This window comes from Trichosurus vulpecula, chromosome 4, assembly GCF_011100635.1.
Source record: "Trichosurus vulpecula isolate mTriVul1 chromosome 4, mTriVul1.pri, whole genome shotgun sequence".
Taxonomy (NCBI): Eukaryota; Metazoa; Chordata; class Mammalia; order Diprotodontia; family Phalangeridae; genus Trichosurus; species Trichosurus vulpecula.
In genome coordinates, this window is record NC_050576.1 from 224,012,131 (window position 1) to 224,030,301 (window position 18,171).

General features: G+C 39.7%; 1 protein-coding gene across 1 annotated transcript in view; it reads left to right on the forward strand.

The window, feature by feature from the left end:
- The first annotated feature begins 261 nt into the window (after positions 1–261).
- The window catches only part of GLP2R (glucagon like peptide 2 receptor), a 65,970-nt gene continuing 48,060 nt past the window's right edge, over positions 262–18,171 (forward strand). The window contains exons 1-3 of the mRNA XM_036757793.1: positions 262–450; positions 9,792–9,879; positions 15,171–15,275. Coding sequence (XP_036613688.1) covers positions 262–450; positions 9,792–9,879; positions 15,171–15,275 — 382 coding nt within the window. The remainder of the gene's footprint in view (positions 451–9,791; positions 9,880–15,170; positions 15,276–18,171) is intronic.

The window sequence follows — 18,171 nt, forward strand, 5'->3', positions numbered from 1 at the left end:
AAATCTGCCTTTTAAGGAGGGGGCGGGGTTGGATAAGAAAGCTGGAATTGAAAACACTTTGGGGATACACTAGACCTTTCCAGAAGGGTTCAGATTTAGATGGGATCAGGTGAAGGGCTCTAATTAGAAGCCAAAATGAGGAAGATTTGTGCAAAGAATTCATGGCTGTATAAGTAGTAAAGACAGAGGGAGACACGGATGAAGTGTGCCTCAAACTCTACAGAAAATTGTGCTGGGCCTTGTGAAAGTTCAGAGAGGACGATGCTCCCAGGAATGAGCAGTGTGGTGTCTGGGAGGACAGCAGAAGGGCTTCTGTCTTATTCCTCTGCCTCATCAATGGATGCCTTCACTCTTCAGGAAACCCAGAAGCTCCATTCCCACAAGAAGCTTTATTTCCCGGCCTTTGCTCAATGCTTCCTTGTACTGATACTACAGTTTTCAGTCAAACCGGTAAGAAAATTAATTTTTTTTAAAATACAAACAAACAAGAACTACAAAAGTTATGGCAAACCTGGGTTCTAATTCCTGCCTTTGCCACTTGCTCCTTTTATGAATTTGAATAAATTACTTTTCTAGGCCTTAGTTTCCTCATCTTTAAAATGAGGGGGTTGGGCTAGATGGATCTCTAAGGTTCCTTCCAATTTTAAATCTATCATTCTATGAAGAACCAATGCTCCCGATTCCTTGGCCAATGGAAATTATACTCCATCACGTTGCTTTACAAAATTAAAGAATGATAGCTTTGTCCTGAATCTCAGAATGAAAGAATCCATTTGAAATTGTGTTTACTATAATATAATATATTATAATATATTTGAAATTGTGTTTACTATAATATAAGTATTCCAATTCTCCTACTTGAAATAAAATTGCTGAAGTGGCACCTCCTTTCTGAAGCATTGTTCCCAGCATTAAAAGCCTAGAAAGGCAGAAACCTTGAAGAAAGAAGGATCATAGATCTTAGAGCTGGAGGGGACCTCAAAGCCATTTAGTCCCAAACCCTCATTTTAAAGATGAGGAGGTGAGGCTAGGAGCAGTTAAGCAATTTGCCTTAGGTCCCACAAATACAAGTAGCAGAGATGGAATTTGACCCCAGGTGCTCTGACTCCATGAACTCTTTCCACTATTTTTGCATTAATTTGTAGTGCACCCTCATTTGGGCCTCAATATCCTCAACTCTAACATAAGGAAGTTGGATTAGATGATTTCTAAGGACCCTTCTATCACCAACATTCTGCAATCAGATGGTCATATGGTCCCATCTCTTCTCAATTTGCTCCAGGTGCAAGAATTCCTGAGTATAGTTCTATCTATCCTGTACCTGAACCTTGTGGTCTTAGAGAGTTGCCTGAGGTGTGGAGAGCTTAAATGGCTTACTTGACCATGGTTACAGAGCTAGCAAAATGTCAGAGGTGGGATTGGAACCCAATTCTTGCTGACTCCAAGTACATTCTATTATTCACTAATATGTTGAGGGTCGGAATCATTTGCAAAATGCTGCAATTTCTATTTGGTACTTTAGCATATTAATTTGTCTTGAACAACTTCTACTTTCTAGGGCTTTCTTTGAGCACTGGGGCTGGGCTTAGATAACACTATTTGTAGAGTGGCAACTATTACAGGGCACCCGAGGCTTTGACATCCTCGGTGGCTTCCTCTCTCCCACTTTGGGAGTGTTGCTCCCTCCACTTCCCATGGCTGTAGGCGCCTCTCCTGGGGTCATCTGCCTACCAGGGTGGATTATAAACTTTATGTCATCTGGCCTAGAGACCTTTTCCATGAAGGATTAGCATGGCATCAGCCAAAGATGGGCAGGGGATCTTAGAATTAGGGCCAAAAGTGGCATTTCCACTTCCCCTCAAACCATTAAGAAATTCTTCGAGGTTAGGTACTGCGTCTCGCAACTCTCCCAGTCTTCCTAGCACCAAACTATGTGGTCCACAGAGTAAGGTCTTGCTAAATGTTTGCCAATAATTCTGAAAGTTTATTTGTTTGCTGTGAAATAATCTACCCTACCCCCCTCCTTGGCCAGAAGGGGTTCCATCTCAGAGTCAGGGTCTCAAGACGTTTTCCCACACTATAATTAGAGTGCTGGAGTGGATTTAGCTTCTCTCCACTTGGACTATGGTTCACAATTCATGTCATTCAAGGACATACTCCTTTCCCCTATCATTTCTCTCAAACCCTCCAATCCCTATCTAGTTCAGCCCTACATCTCCCCAAGTACCCATCCTTTTCATACATCCTTTTCTACCAGGACTTCTGGAACCTGCTTCTATGCATAAGGATCCACTTTGACATTTCTTCCATCTCTTAGTATCCACTGAAACCTAAATGAAAACATCCCGTGCCAAAGATGGTCACTCCTTCTATCCTACTCCTTGAGACACAGGGTCAAGATGAGTAATTGGCATATTCTATCTGGTGACGAAGATTAATTTTTAAAAATAATTTTTAGGAGCAAAAACTTAGTAACTATTAAAAAACCCTAGTCAAATAAGTACAAAAGAGGGGGCAAAATCCAATGAATTAACAAATGACAAACAAAGCAAAGTAAATGCTTGTATTCTGATCCAAATTCTGCCACCTTTGGACCTATTTTCCTTTCTTCTTTTTCCCTCTTCTTTTTTTCTTTTATTTATTTATAAGGAACAAGTGGCATAGTGAATAGAGTACTGGACTTAGAATCATGAGGGCATGGGTTTAAATCCTTCCATTGACACTTACCAATTGTGTGACCCTGGGACACAACTCCTATGTGCCTCAGATCTTATCTATTAAGTCATAGAAGGGTTTCAACCTGTGTGTTGGTGGATGGAGTTCCTACACTGGGAGTTCCATACACTGATTAAGTCATAGGTGATAATAGATAACATTTATACGTACTTTGGGGTATATTAGGTGGTGCAACAGATGGTGTGCCAGGATGGAGTCAGGAAGACTCGTCTTCCTGAGTTCAAATCTGGCCTTAAAACACTTACTAGCTGCCTGACCCTGGGGAAATCACCTAACTTTGTCTCAGTTTTCTCATCTGTAAAATGACCTGGAGAAGGGAATGGCAAACCATTTCAGTATCTTGGCCAAGAAAATCCCAAATGGGGTCCCAAAGAGACACAACTGAAACGACTGAACTTCCTGACTTCAGGTTCGGTGCTCTATCCACCATACTCCACCTACCACTAACCTTGTCCCCTTTCCTTAGCAGGTAAATACAATGGCAACTGTAGGGAGCAGTCGTAGGGTAGGAGGATGAACAAAAATCAACTACAAATTAGCTTCGTGGAATTGCACAGCACAACCTAGGTTTCAGGATCCAAAGCCATACATTCCCAAGCTTCCCAGATTCTTATCTTAAAGATCCTGGCCACACAATAGTATCCTCTGACCTGATTAGACCCAGACTCCCAAAGGAAGAAAGGATCTCCTCTTCAAAGGGTCCTAACACTTGACTGGAATTCAGGAAATTCAGGAGATCTGGATTCTGCACCTAGCAAGCCATTTCATCTCTCTAGACCCCAGTTGCTTCACATGTAAAATGATGCTTGACTAGATGATCTCTAAGCCTCTTTCCAGTTGACATTCTGTGAGTCTAAGTCAGGGAAAGCCTGGTCTGGCTTTTCTCTTTCCTGAGATGCCATGTAGGCAGCAACCCAATGACTAACTTGGATGAGCCAGTGAGTGAGAAGGAAAGGAAACAGGTATATTTCAACTTCCAGTTCTGTCTGAAAGCCTGTGCATATGCGATGCCAAGAACAGTAAGTTTAATCAAGTTAGTGAGGGGAAGAGATAGGAATGAAAAAGAAAAGAATCACAACCATCATCTTGCTCCAATAAAAACTAATAATCAACAAACTTGTATTAAGTGTTTGCTATGTGCTAGGTACTAGGAATAAAAATACAAAAAAATCATTATTCTTAAGAAGTAAATTGTCCCTAAACATTTCTTATTAAGTGAATTTTATAAAGACTTCCTGCCACAAAACTCCCCACACTTATTTATATTCCACACCAGGCAAGGATCTATAAGCAAAATTAATCAGAGGAGTCTATGAAGACTTCCAGAATAAACACACTTGGAAAATAAAAACATTTCATACCCAAGAGAATGCTCACTAACATGGTTGGAAAAACAGGGATTGAAGCCTAAAGGGAATGAGATTAGATCCAGGTTATTTGTCAACCTCTCCTCCCACCCCCCAAAAAACCCTTTCAATGTAGTTTATTGTAACATCATGAAATCATAAAAAAGAGCCACCGATACCAGAATAACTACCTTGTGGTGAGAGTTTTTCCAGAATTTAGTCAAACCACAGCCCTCCCTCACTTAAATCCAATTCACTTGCAAGTCATGGCATCACCTTCCTGATGTCATGGTCCTCTTTGAGAATGAAGGACAAAAAACCACAAAAACACGACAACCACTAATTCTATTGCTTATACAGGACTTAAGTGAAACATACAAACAAAACTAGAAATTAGCTGTGTGAATACAAGAAAAGGCAAGCAGAGTTAATTGACTTGCCCAGGATCACACAGCTAATAAATTTGTGAGGCCAGATTTGAATTCAGAAGATGAGTCTTCCTGACTCCAGTCCCAGTACTCAATCCACTGTTACACCTAGCTACCCTAAAAATCAATATGTCAGAAGTAGGATTTGAACACACGCCTCCAAACAGAGAACAGAATACTCTGTCGGAGAAGGAGCAACATTGAGTCTGGTGCCTTAGACCACTGGAAGACCACAAATTCAGGTGCAAACATTTCCTATCTGTATGCCAATGGCCAAATCATTTAACCTCTGCCCAACTGTTTCCTCATCTGTAAAATGCAGATAGTAAAGGGTTATTGTGGAGATAAAATGAAATAATATTTTATAAAGCACTTTGCAGGCTTTTAAGTACTATATAAATGCTAGCTATTATTGTTAGTGGAACAGGTGTTGATTTATCAGACCTAGCTAAGATTGATTATAAGGCAAGTGCCATCAAAGGCTGGCCTTCAAGAACTGATTATGTGACCTCAGACACATCCCTTCCCTCTTTGGATCCCAGCCTTCTCATCTGTAGAATGACAGCATTGGACTGAATGAATCTAAAGTCCTTGTCAATTTGACCATTCTTGGAATTTAAGGGACCTGACTCATTGCTAGCCAGGGACCACTTAGGCAGTTTATTCATTGGAGTTTTCAAATTTCCTTTAGAATTTGTATGAAAAACTACAACTAAGCATTTGCTTAGTATTTGCTACTTTAAATATCGTTGGCCTGCTATATTTTATGCTCTTAAAAATAGAAACGCCTATTATGTTTTGGTAATTACTATCATTATTATTGTCATTGTTTAATATGTAACGAGTACTTTGTACCCTGGAAGGTGCTGGCTTGGGTAACAGTGAGATGGCAAGGAGACTTTCTTGGGTCACTTCATATATTTTATATCTGAGTAGATTTTATGATTTTATATGCTGGGTAATAAATTTATAAGAGGCAGGTTAATCAAGGGAGTCTTGATCTGTTTGATGAGTTTCCCCAACCATTTTGAAAATATAGGATATAAATCTTTGGAGGCATCTGAGGGATGCTCTGTTGTTTATGAAAAATAAGCTGACAGAGCAATTTCCTTCCCAGCCTTCATTTCAGAAGGCAGTTTAGGTAATGGAGCACTCTACCTGGAGTCAGGAAGATTTAAGTTCAAATCCAGGCTCAGGCACTTCCTAGTTGTGTAACCCTGGGCTTAATCACTCCCTGCCTCCATTTCTTCATCTGTAAAATGGGATTAACAATTGTACCTACCTCCCAGGGTTGTTGCAAAGATAAACTTAAGTAATATCTGTGAAGTGTTTTGTAAAGCCTAAAGTTTTGTTGCTTGTTATTATTAGAAGACAATCTGTCATTCAGCAGAGTAAGCATGGTCCTGGGTGATGGTGGTGGTGGTAGAGGGGGGAGGTTATGCCTGAGCATAATACAGAGTTCAGAGGCTAGACTTTACAGAGAGAAAAGGGGATTTCTTGATTGAAGGTGCTCCTCTGAGACAGAAGAGAATGGCTCACATAGATCTGAAGGCAGGAGAGAGAGAAAGAGAGAGAGAGAGAGAGAGAGAGAGAGAGAGAGAGAGAGAGAGAGAGAGAGAGAGAGAGAGAGATGGTGAATTTTTAGAACAGTAGAGCAGGTCTGATGGGAAGGAACTACTTGTTCAGAAGTCCCAAAGTGCCTGCTTTTGTGGGAAATCCAAACCACAGGGCAACAAACATTACAAGTCCAGGAGGGAGCTGTGTAGCAATATCCTATGAGAAGGCTAGGGATTTGCCAAAATCTGAAAATGTTGCCCCATTGATAACCTCAAGCTCAGTATTCTTCTAAGGGAAAGTGATGGGCTATTTGAGTGCTTTAGAAGTTTCTCTCTTTGTAAGTTCCTATGAGTCTGTTACCCCTTCTTTATTTTCTGTGGGGTGAAATAAAAGCCACATACCTATATGCATTGAAGCCTTGAGTGACTGTACAGGATCTGGGACTCTGTTGCCCACAATGGAGGAAACTTGATTCAAGTGAAAGCTGTATTTAGAGATTTTACTGGAGTAACTTCAAAAAGGGACAATAGGCCAAAGAGAGACAATGACCTTCATGGGGTCAGTCCACAGGAACAGACCTGATCAATGTGAGTCCAGGGTCTTGGTGCTCAAGGATAGAGGCAATAGGTTACAAATGCAAAGAAGTATGAGAGTAAAAGTCCAGAGAACTGGGAAAAGGTCTGGATCTCACCAGAGAGGCTGTGGGTGAGGAGGAGCGAGTACACGACCGGTGAATGCAGGGAGTACTGACGGGAGCAAGAACATTTTTGGGACAGTGTGGCGAGAGGCCCTAAATGTGACTTTGGGGAGGAGAGAAATCCCTGAGGTTGAGCCCCTGGACAGAATTTAGAAAATAACAAAGGGAGGACCTGTGGCCTAGGACAACATTACCCATAACTTAGTATTAAAACTTGATTATAGTAATAATAATAGTTACAATAATAAGCTGCTAAAAATAAAACAAAATAAAAATAAAAAGAGTAAAAAAAAGGAAAAAAAACCTGACCATAGATAGCTACATTGGTATAAAAGAAAATCTGGTTTCATATTCAGGGGGAGATAGTGAGGTAAAAAAAAGCCACTCCTATCCCAAAGAGTAATGTCAAATGGTCACAAGCCCAAAAAGAGTTCTTGGAAGAACTTAAAAAGAACTTTAAAAATCAGAGAGATCTAGGAAAAAATAGGAAAAAATAAAAGCAATCCAAGAAAATTATGGAAAAAAGTTAACCAATTGAAAAAGAGATGCAAAATCTTAAGGAAGAAAATAACTCCTTGAAAAACAGAAGTGGGCAAGAGGAATTGAATGATATTATAAGACTCCCACCCCAAAATAATAAAACTAGAAAAAATAGAAGAGAATCTTAAACACATCATTAGTAAAACAACAGATCCAGAGAACAGATTGAGGAAAGACAATATAAGAATTGTCAGACTACCTGAAACTTACAGTTAAAAAAAGATTCTGGATACAATATTACAAGAAATTATTAAGGAAAATTGCCTTTCTAGAACAACAGAGTAAAGTAGAAATGGTAAAAAAAAAATCTATCCTTCACTATTTGAAAGAAGCCCCAGGAAGAAAACTTACAGAAATGTCATAGCCAAGTTTCAAAGCTCTTAGGTTAAGGGGAAAGTATTTCAAGCAACAAGAAAAAAATTTAAATACTGTGGAAATATAGTCTTCACAAGACCCAGAAGCTCCTACTCGAAAAGACTGTAGGTCTTGGAACAATATTCTTCTAAAGAGCAAAAGAGCTAGAGTTGCGTCCATAGCCTAGGAATTCAAATCTGGCCTCAGACATTGCATTTCTCAACCTCTCTCACTCACTCTCTCTGTGCCTCAGTTTCTTCATCTGTAAAATAAGGATAAAAATCACACCTACCTCCTAGAGTTATAAGGATGAAATGGGGTAACATGTAAAGTGATTCATAAGAATTAAATCACTACATAAATTCTAGATATTATTGTTATTAACTAAGTGAATGAACTTGGGCTATATCAGATTTTTAATATCTTAGCACTTTGGCTTCTCTAAGCATAAAATGGCATAATAATTCCTTCCACTTATAAGGCTCCTTTAGAGAATAACGTAGGAGAGATTAAAGGTCTCTAAAAGCAAAGTACATTGCCGATACAAAGTGCTAGTCAACAGGCTTCTGCTACAACAACCCTCTACAAGTTAATAAAGTTGGGCGAAGTTTATATAGGAAAGATGTCATGAATTCCTTGAGGATGAAACATCCATCTCATATTCTAGTCTACTAGAATCTAGTGGAAAGAACACTGGACTAAGAGTCAGGACACTTGAATTCAAGCCTTGGTTTTGCAGACAGGTGACCTGGGACAAGTCACTTCACTCACTGGGGTTTCTGTTTTCTTATTGAAAAAAAGACAAAGGGATCAGACTTGATGACTACTAAGATCCCTTCCAGTTCTAATATTCTGTTTCTGTAATTCTTCTCAGAACAATACTTTGCACATAGTAGGTGATATAATTTTTTAAAGAATTTTTGGGAAAGTGTCTGACACATTTATGGGAGAACTAAGCCATTCTTCAAAGGCCAGTTCACACGTGATATCTGCAGAATTCCCCAGAGAGAGTCAAACTTATGTTCAATTTTATTAAGCACCTGTTTTTATTAAGCATACATTTCAGGCACTGTGCTGGGTCCTGTGGACAATAACATGCAATTGAGGCAGTTGTTTTCAATGAATTTGGGTTCTACTGGGGGAGTATAAAGCTCATAAATAAGTAAGTACTGAGTATTTACAAAATAAATACAGTGGTTTGGATGGAGGTGGAACTAATGACTGATGAATCAGGAAAGGCTTCTTGAAGGAGATGGCACTTGAATGAAGTCTTGAAGGGATCTAGGGGCTCCAAGATATAGGGATGACAAGCAAGAGAACTCCAGGCATGGGGAACAGCCTCCTGTAATGCGAAGACATGAAAGTGGGAGATGTGTATGTCATGTATGATGAAGAGTAAGGGAGCCAGTTTGGCTGGAGTACAGAGTGTGTGATGGGAAATACATTTTACCACCCTGGAGCTAGATGGTGAAGGTCTTTTGATGGCAAACACAGGAGTCTGTACGTTATTTTAAAGGCAAGAGGAGTCACTAAAGCTTCTTAAACAAATGATCAACACGATCAGACTTGCACTTTAGGACTATACTTGACGGTTGAGTGGAGGATGGACTGGAAAGGGGAGGGATGAAATACAGGTAAACCAACTAACATTTTGAAATAGTGCAGCAAGAGTACCAGAGAGTCTGAACTGGAGTGAGGTGAGAGAAGGATGTAAGGGATGTTGAGGAGAGAGAACTTGGATGAATAAGGTAGTGTGATTGAATAGAAAGAACAATGGTTTAGTTGAAATCCTGCCTCCATCCCTTGGTTCCTTTGTGACCTAGGCAGTGAGGCTTGGCGATTGATTGGATATGGGAGTGAATGAGAGTAAAAAATCATGAATTATTCCTAGACTGTGAACCTGGGAGCCTGGAAGGGTGGTGGCATTCTTGATAAAAATGGGGAATTTACAAGGTAAGGTGAGTTTAGAGGGAAAGATCAGGAGCTCTGTTTTGGACTAGCTGATTTTGAGATAGCCATGGAACATTCAGGTGGAGATATCTAGCAGGCAGTACATCCCTTAGATGATAAAATAGTCACATCTAGGTCTCTAGGTGATTTTTAGTGACACAATTTTTTTATTTGTCCCTTCAGGTTACAGGATCTCTCTTAGAAGAGACAACTCAGAAGTGGTTTCAATACAAAGAAAAGTGTCTGATAGAGTTACAAAATCGACCGTCTGGTAAGGAAACTCGTTCTTTAATTGTACTCTTTGCCTGATTACCATGACAACTTGAGATCCCAACGACACTCCTTCTGGGTTCTTTTGAGTTCTATTTAGAACCCTTATACAGGCCTAAACTACTCTTGGATCATTTTAACATATGCTTCAATAATTTAATTGCTTTCAAAGACCTATTCTGCTCAACTAATGGTATGTTCCAGATTTTTTGGCTATACCTGAATGAAAAAAAGAGAGATAAAATCCAGGTTTTTTTTTTCTATGCTGACAACTGGCAACTCTTCTTACAGCTTCCTCCTCACAGTTCACCTTTGTTTAAAGAAGGGGAATAAGGGCCAGAGGCTGTCTGCATTCCTTCTTGGGAGCTGAGGAAAGGCAGCAGCTTCCAGATCAAGTGACATAATTTACACAAAGAGCTTCAAAGCACTATATAAATTTGAATCATTACTATTATCATTACTTCTCCAGTCTTCACTGAAGTATTGATGGCAACACTTGGCTCTTTTAAAAAAATTATGGAAGTATTTCCTCTTTGTATCGCCTTTTCTGAATATATCCCTTCCTGCTCCACTACCTTGTTTAGCATGGTCTCCTGTGTTGTCTCAGAGGTCTGGTTTTGCCTCTGTTGTCATCCTTGATCTTGCTTTGAACTACTTCTCTCTGTCTCTATCTCTGGGCTTTTTTCCCCCTTTAACTCCTTCCTTCTCTGGGGCTTTCCAGAGGGAAGGTGGCTGGGATAATTCACTCCTCTCAGGGTTCTAGGGCTGCAACTCTCAGCCTCCCTGGTGAGTAGTTCCACTGAAACTAGCCCATGAGCCTCTATTGGTGTATTTTCCTTAAACATATTGGCCAAGATGACTCCATCAACTGTTAATCAAATCATTGACTAAACAAAATGCAAAGCAAAAATAAGTTATATAACATTCTACCCATAAAACTGGGGGAACCCTCAATGCATTCAGTGTCCATGGGGAACAGTGGAGCCAACTGAAACGATCAGAGTAAGGAGGAAAAGGTGGAGGGATCAGCTCACAACTCAGGAACTTCAGAGAGCTCTAGCCTGACTTCCACGTGTACCTGAGGTCTCTTCTCTGCAGGGCAGAAAGAGACATCCTCACTTTTATGCAACTCAGAAATCTGTTCTTAGTACCCTTTTACTCTGCTTGATTCACAAATGGATTCTCATCTTGAAAAGCATCACTTCCATTTATAATGAGTAACAAAAATCTCATCTCTACTGAGTGAAACATAATTAGACAAAGTACATTTGTCCAATAATCATAAAAATACTGCAGTTCACTATTCCCCAGTTATTAATTCCAAAATTCTCTAGTCTTTCATATAGAAATGAACAGCTAGAACAAAAACCTTGGGGCAGGTTTTGTCTTGGATAAGCACATTAGGCCCTCATACTTGTAACAATGATTAAAAATGAAAGAGAAAAAGAAGTAGTTTTGCAAAAATCAGTCCCCAAACACATCAACCTCAATCTGGACATAGTTCAACATTCCATATCCCTCGTACCCAGCTCTGGAATGCGTCTTGTTGCATTTTCTTCACTCCTTTCTGCGGCCATTTTTAATCATTAAAATTACATTTGTATATGGGTTTATTCTCTTTATTTACACATTGCTGTAATTATTATGACTATTGTTTTCCTGGTCCTACTCACTTCTCTCTGAATTAGTTTACAAGGTCATAGGATCACAGAGAGTTGGAGCTCATCAGACATGACTCCCTAATTATTATTTTGGTTCAGTCACGTCCACCATGGACGTTGTCCATGGGATTTTTCTTGGCAAAGATACTGACGTAGTTTGCTGTTTCCTTTTCCAGAGTATCTCCATTTTACAGATGAGGAACTGAGGCAAACAGGGGTGAAATGACTTGCCTGGGGTCACACAGCTGGTAAGTGTCTGAGGCTGGATTTGAACTCAGATTTTCCTGACTCTAGTCCTGGTGCTCTATCAACTGCCCTTATATACAGGTAGGTAGACTGAGACCCAGAGAGATTAAGTGATTTGTCCAAGGTCACAAAGAAACCAAGGGATAGAGACAGGATTTCAATTAAAACCATTGTTCTTTTTACTCAACCACACTACCTCATAGAAGTCTTCCCTTGTTTATCTGAATTCTGGGTAATTTGTAATTTCTTACAGAACAATAAAATTCCATTACATTCATGTATAACATAATTTATTTAGCTATTCCTCTATCAATGAGCATCTACTTTCTTTACAATTCTTTGCTACTACAAAAAGTATCACTCTGAATATTTTGATCTTGGCATCTTTAAGGCCATGATGGGGGAGCTACGAAGTCACTGGAAAGACTTTGAGCACAGATCAGGTGGCAGACACAGTCATCCAACAACCAGGCTATGTGTAGAAACGCTCATAAGACACCAACAGCGAGTTACAAAACCACATGCTAAGTAGCCCTGCGATTTCGATGTGAATTGTTGGAAGGCCAAACCAGGAGAGATCTTGTGACGTATCCAAAAACACCACAACCTTCCAGGAGTGGGGGCGGGGGGAAGGAAATGCCCTATGCTCATGAACACTGAATTCTGAATATTGTAAAGAGCCCAAGATTTGGAGTCAGAGGACCTGAGTTTGAATCTCATCTCTATTACTTTCTGGAAATGTGACCAGAAATGAGTGGCAAATAACTTTCTCTCTTTGGTGTCGATTTCCTCATCTGTAAAAAGAGGGGGTTAGACAACGTGATCTCTAAACCCCACCATCCACTAATGGACCTCTCAATCTCAACATCTGAGGTAAAAAATAAAAAGACTTCCTCCCACAAAGACCCCTGTTTTATGGGTCAGCTTACCTGAATCTGCCCTGTTGTAGCCAATATAGATTCATACAGACATGAACTGTTGATCCAAGCCAGACTCCAATGCCATTCGCAAGGGCCGAGGACTAGAATTGGGGTGTTGCTGTAATTCCCCTTGTTTTTCTCGCTAGCAGATTGACTTCTAAGGCATGGAGTCAATAATACTGTGAGAAAGTGTTTGACCCAGAAGTTGTTTTGATCATGGAGGCCAACTGTCTACTATGTGGACACACAGTCTGTGGGAACAAAGCACCCTCTCTGTTGGATTCCCTGGAGGCTTTTCATGACACATACAGTGTAACAGGGCTAATGTTAATGTGATGTAGCAGGGAGAGTGGAGCATCCGAAGCTAGAGGACCAAGATTTGAATCCCAGAACTGCTGCTTATACTTTTGTAATCTTGGGCAAGTCACTTTCCTAGCTGGGGCTCAGGTTTTTCATTTGTAAAATGAGGGCTTAGATTAGATAATTCTTATGATCTCTTGTAGCTATAAAATCTTCTATGATCGTAACTTTCATTACCTGACTCCTTTCTACCTTTGCAATCTTCATACGTTTTACTCCTTTCCATGTACTCTGTATCTCCCAACTTTGAGCATTTTCATTGGCTGTCTCCCATGCCTGGAATAATCTCCCTCCTCATCTCTGCTTCATGTTTTTCTTTACTTCATTCAAGTCTCAGCTAAAGTCTCATCTTTGGCAAGATTCTCAGTACCTTTCCTCTGAGACAGTCCTCATTTTATCTTGTCTATGTCTTGTTTATACATAATTGTTTGATGCTATCTCTTCAATTAAATTGTGAGCTCCTTGAGAGTAGGGACTGGTTGTTTTTTTTTTCCTTTCTTTGTAACCTCAGCATTTAGCACAGTTCCTGGAACTGAGACATGCTAGTTGAGTGGCTGACAGATCTCAGGTCTAGCTTCTCAGTGTATGGCACTTTTATGTGCTATGTAGCTCAAACTCCTTTGCCTGACTTTAGGGGGACTCTATATTGACATCTCCTCACCCTTTCAGAATTACCTCAATATTATTCACAATTATGTGCTGTGAGCTCCTGCCAAATAAGATTACTCTTTTCCCTCTATGTGTGTGTCATAACCCTATTAGACATTACATTGTAAACCTCCTCTCATTCCAACTACTATGAACTATGTTATCAACATATCAGGCACTTAATTTGTTGAATTAAATTGAATCTAACAGACTAGGAGAGACCTTGTGTCTTATGCAGACCAAAGCCTCTGTCTACAGATGCAAAGAGAAGTAATGAAATGATGTCCCCAAACCCTCTTTCTAGAAATAGATGTATGATCATCCTAGGTCCTTTACCATTTTGTAAGTAAAGAACTTGCCAAACGTTACTCGAGGACTTCATTCAGGATGCTTCACAACATAACAATTTTCCAAGGAGGTTAAAAGTTGATTGCTTTCTGGTTAACTTACTAAGTGTAGAAATGTGCCTCAACTTATTTAGCCATCTATGCAGATCTAATTAAATGAGGGGATTGCCAGATTTCGACTTTATTGTTTATTATGTACATACTGGTTCATTATCTGTTTTCATCAGCTGTAACTGCAATTAGGGAGGTAAAGCAATGGAGCAGGAGTGAAAAGGAGGGCAGGAAATCAGTAGTTCCTGCCAATGTCACAAACTTTCTCTCACTCTGAGGTCGGTGGTGAGTAGTCATTAAAAGAAGAGAAAACCGAGACTTTGGGGTTTGTGCTTTTTTATGAACTGCTCCACTAAAATGCTGCTTGAAGATCTGGTTATCCTTGGGAGGAGGAAAAGAAAAAGAACCAGGCTAGACCTCTTCTTTGGAGAACAGTTCGTCTGCTCAAATATGGTGTTCTGGGGGACTTTCCCTATATGTCTTTCCACATGTCCTCATGAAGTCTCGATGTCCTGCTTACAGAAGGTATTAAATGATTGGAATACCAAAGGTTCTGTGCCACAAGCTTAGCACAACAGGTACAGCCTTGATGACACCTCCTGCGACCTTCTTTATTCTCTGGTATATGTCTTGGGGCTCTTCTTACAACCTTCCAAACAGTTGCAACATCTCCGCTTGTACTCACCAGGATGACTTGGCTGGGACAGAAAGGATTTTGCTGTTCAGTTACTAGAGTGTAAATTTCTTGTCTTGTCTTTATAAACCTTAAAATGCTATATAAACATGTCACAATTGTTATCTATCTTTTAATCTTCCCCAGTGGCTACCCATGCAGCAAATGCTTAATAAAGTTTGTTTAGGATCAACTAGGTGGGACAGTGGATAGAGCACGGGCCCTAGAGTCATGAGTACCTGAGTTCAAATCCAGCCTCAGACACTTGATACTTACTAGCTGTGTGACCCTGGGCAAGTCACTTAACCCTTTGAAAAAACAAAAGAAAAACAAAGTTTGTTTAATGAGTTCATTTGGGCCTCTCTCTTTTTTTTTTTTTTTTACAGGTGTGTATTGTAATGGGACATTTGACAGGTATGCCTGCTGGCCTCATTCACCTCCAGGAAATGTCTCTATTCCCTGTCCTTCATACTTACCTTGGTGGAACAAAGGTAACATGCTATGTTTTATCCATTTTCCAAAACCCTTCAAGGGACTGGTGCATCTTGGGTGGTTATAAAGTTTTAGGCAGAACAACATTAGAATGAGCTTCTAAAAATATTCTGGAAAGTTTTGAAGATATTTCAAATTTGATTTCAGGAAGGAAGTCAGACTATTGTGTGGCTGTATTGATTTAACTGTGGTATTTAGAAGAATGTTAGTGCTGATTTTAGAGACAGACTGTATAAAGGGGAAGACTCAAAGCCTATTTGTGTCGGAGAGTGAAGTGATGCTTTTTCTGGAGTCATTCTCAAGTGAATGCTAGTTAGAATCATCTCCTAAGAGACTGCTGAAATGACTCCAGATATGTAGAGATATAATAGAAACCCCAAGACACCCTTAACACAGCTTTACTGAATCAGGAGAGTCTGATGGTTCTAAGCCCTGTGTAGTCCTAAACACTCATGGCCTCCCCAGAAAAAAAAGGAAAAATAAATCTGTGAAATAAGCCAACCCTGTCTATTCCAGTGTCATTTTCTAGATTGGCCATTCCCTTTGACTATACTTGCACATACCTATCCACTAATCCAAAGTACAAATGACAGGATTACTTTAAGAGAACCCATATACAAAAAATACAAACATAGAAACCAGATAAATTGGAGTGATAGAACTTTCTAGCTGAAAGGACTTTAGAGTCCAGTCTACTCTAATCCCTTCATTTTCTAGAGGAAGAAATAGAAGCCTTGCTTATTATAGTTTTACATGTGGCACTGGGGGACAATCCCTCAACCCCTAGGCTGGGTCTTCACGAGAAGGCTACCCCAGATTAGCAGCATTCTATGGATCCACATTTGTTTACAGCCATAGTTCACAAATTCCTACCCATGTGTTTGCTTTTAATAGACAGAGAACTCAGTTCATCTGGAGAAAAGTGAAAATAATACTAACTCATAATAGCTAACATTTATATAGCATTAACTATGTGCCAGGCACTGTGTTAAGTGCCTTACAAATATTATCTCATTTTATCCTCACAAAAACCCTGGGAGATAAGTGTTATCATTATCCCTCTTTTATAGATGAAGACACAGAGGCAAACAGAGAGTAAGTGACTTGCCCAGGGTCACAGAGTTAGTAAGAGTCTAAGGCTACATTTGAACTCAGATCTTCCTGCATATTTAATGAAAAAATACAATAAGAAAAACAGCAATAAATATCTGCTCAAAAAATTTGGCATGTGCTGTTTTATTCACAAACATGCTTATCAGTATAAAAAGAGGAACACATATAGGGGATACATATGGTGGGGCACATAGATAGGGAATATATGTGGCAAGATACATGTATGTGGAGAAGATACGTAGAGAACAGGTATGATCAGAAGGTCACACATGTAAGGAGCGTGCATGGCGAGTCTTACACTTAAGGACTATGTATGGCTAAGGAGGAACTCTAGAGGGGGAACTCATGCCTCCTACACTGCAGAGTCATTGCCACATCCTGGTGGTGTCAATGTGCTGCTTCTGCTGGCTCTGTTCCCTGCTTGTCTTCACTAGGAGTGTTGTCTCTACTGGATTCTGCTCTGCTGGACACCACCAGGCACACAGCTGGAAAGATTCTCTATGCTTCCACCTTCTGGCTATAGCTGAAATACTTGGTTATTGCTCTATTTCTTCCCCATGAGAGGAATTTTGAAATTTCTTCACTGCAGGTCTCTGAAACACCACCTGTCCACCCTCCCCTCCACCAACTTCTCTTTTAAATAACTTTAAGGAAGAGAACAGCCCTTGCCTTGGTAGTAAGACTAGCAAAATCATACTTAGGGGCAAATATATCTCTCTGTTTTATTTTGTTTTCTTTTTAGGAGTGTGTTATCTCTTCCTTCCCAGTCTTAACTAAAAAATTTTTTACCTCTGACAGTAGATTCTTTTCTATCAGGACCCACATTCTTTAGAACACATAGCAAATTGATTGAATAATCGTGTGTATGATGAGGACTAACAAGAGAGATAAGTGAAGCAATGAAAGGAGGAATTTTTCTAATCTATTCAAAAAACATTTATTAAGCACCTGCTGTGTACAAGACACTATGCTAAGGAATGAAAAGTAAACAATTCTTTCCCCAAAAGAGCTCATTCTATGGGGACTAGGGGAGAGATACAAGTTGTACATAAATTTAAAAAAGTATTAAATAAATCAAGGAAGGAGAGAAAACCAACAACTTGTGGGATCAAGTAAGCCTACATGGAGGAGATGGTACCCAAGCCAGGCATTGAGGAAAGACAAAAATTCTGAAAGTAGGCTATGAATAGAAAAATGGCTTATACAAATGCATGAAGGATGGAGATAGAGGACCATAGCCTATATGCAAAGCTACTACCCTAGTTTTTCTGTAACCAAGATTTCCAAGCCTATTTCATATTACTTCCCATCATAAAATCAGGTTGTAGTCAAACCATGCTAAGAGCTGCCTGTACCCAGACCATGGCACCTTATTTCCTGCCTGCCTGCATTCCTGTATCATTTGCCTTTTCTCAGTTTCAGTTGCTCCATTTCTGAAGGAAGAAAACAAATATTTATTAAATTCCATCTCTATACCAGGCACTGTGCTAAGTGCTTTACAAATAAAATTTTATAACAACCTGGAAGGTAGACACTATTATAATCCTCATTTTACAGTTGAAGAAACTGAGGAAGAGGACAAACGACTTGCCTAGGGTCACATAGCTTGTAAGTATTTGAGGTCAGATTTGAATTCAGAGCTTCCTGACTGTAGGTCCAGCTTTCTATCCATTAAGCCACCTAACTGAGCCTAGAATGGGGATAATAATATTTGTAATGCTTTCCTTACAGTATTACTAGGAGGTAAAATCTTAAAGTTCTTAATGAGACAAGCCTAAAATT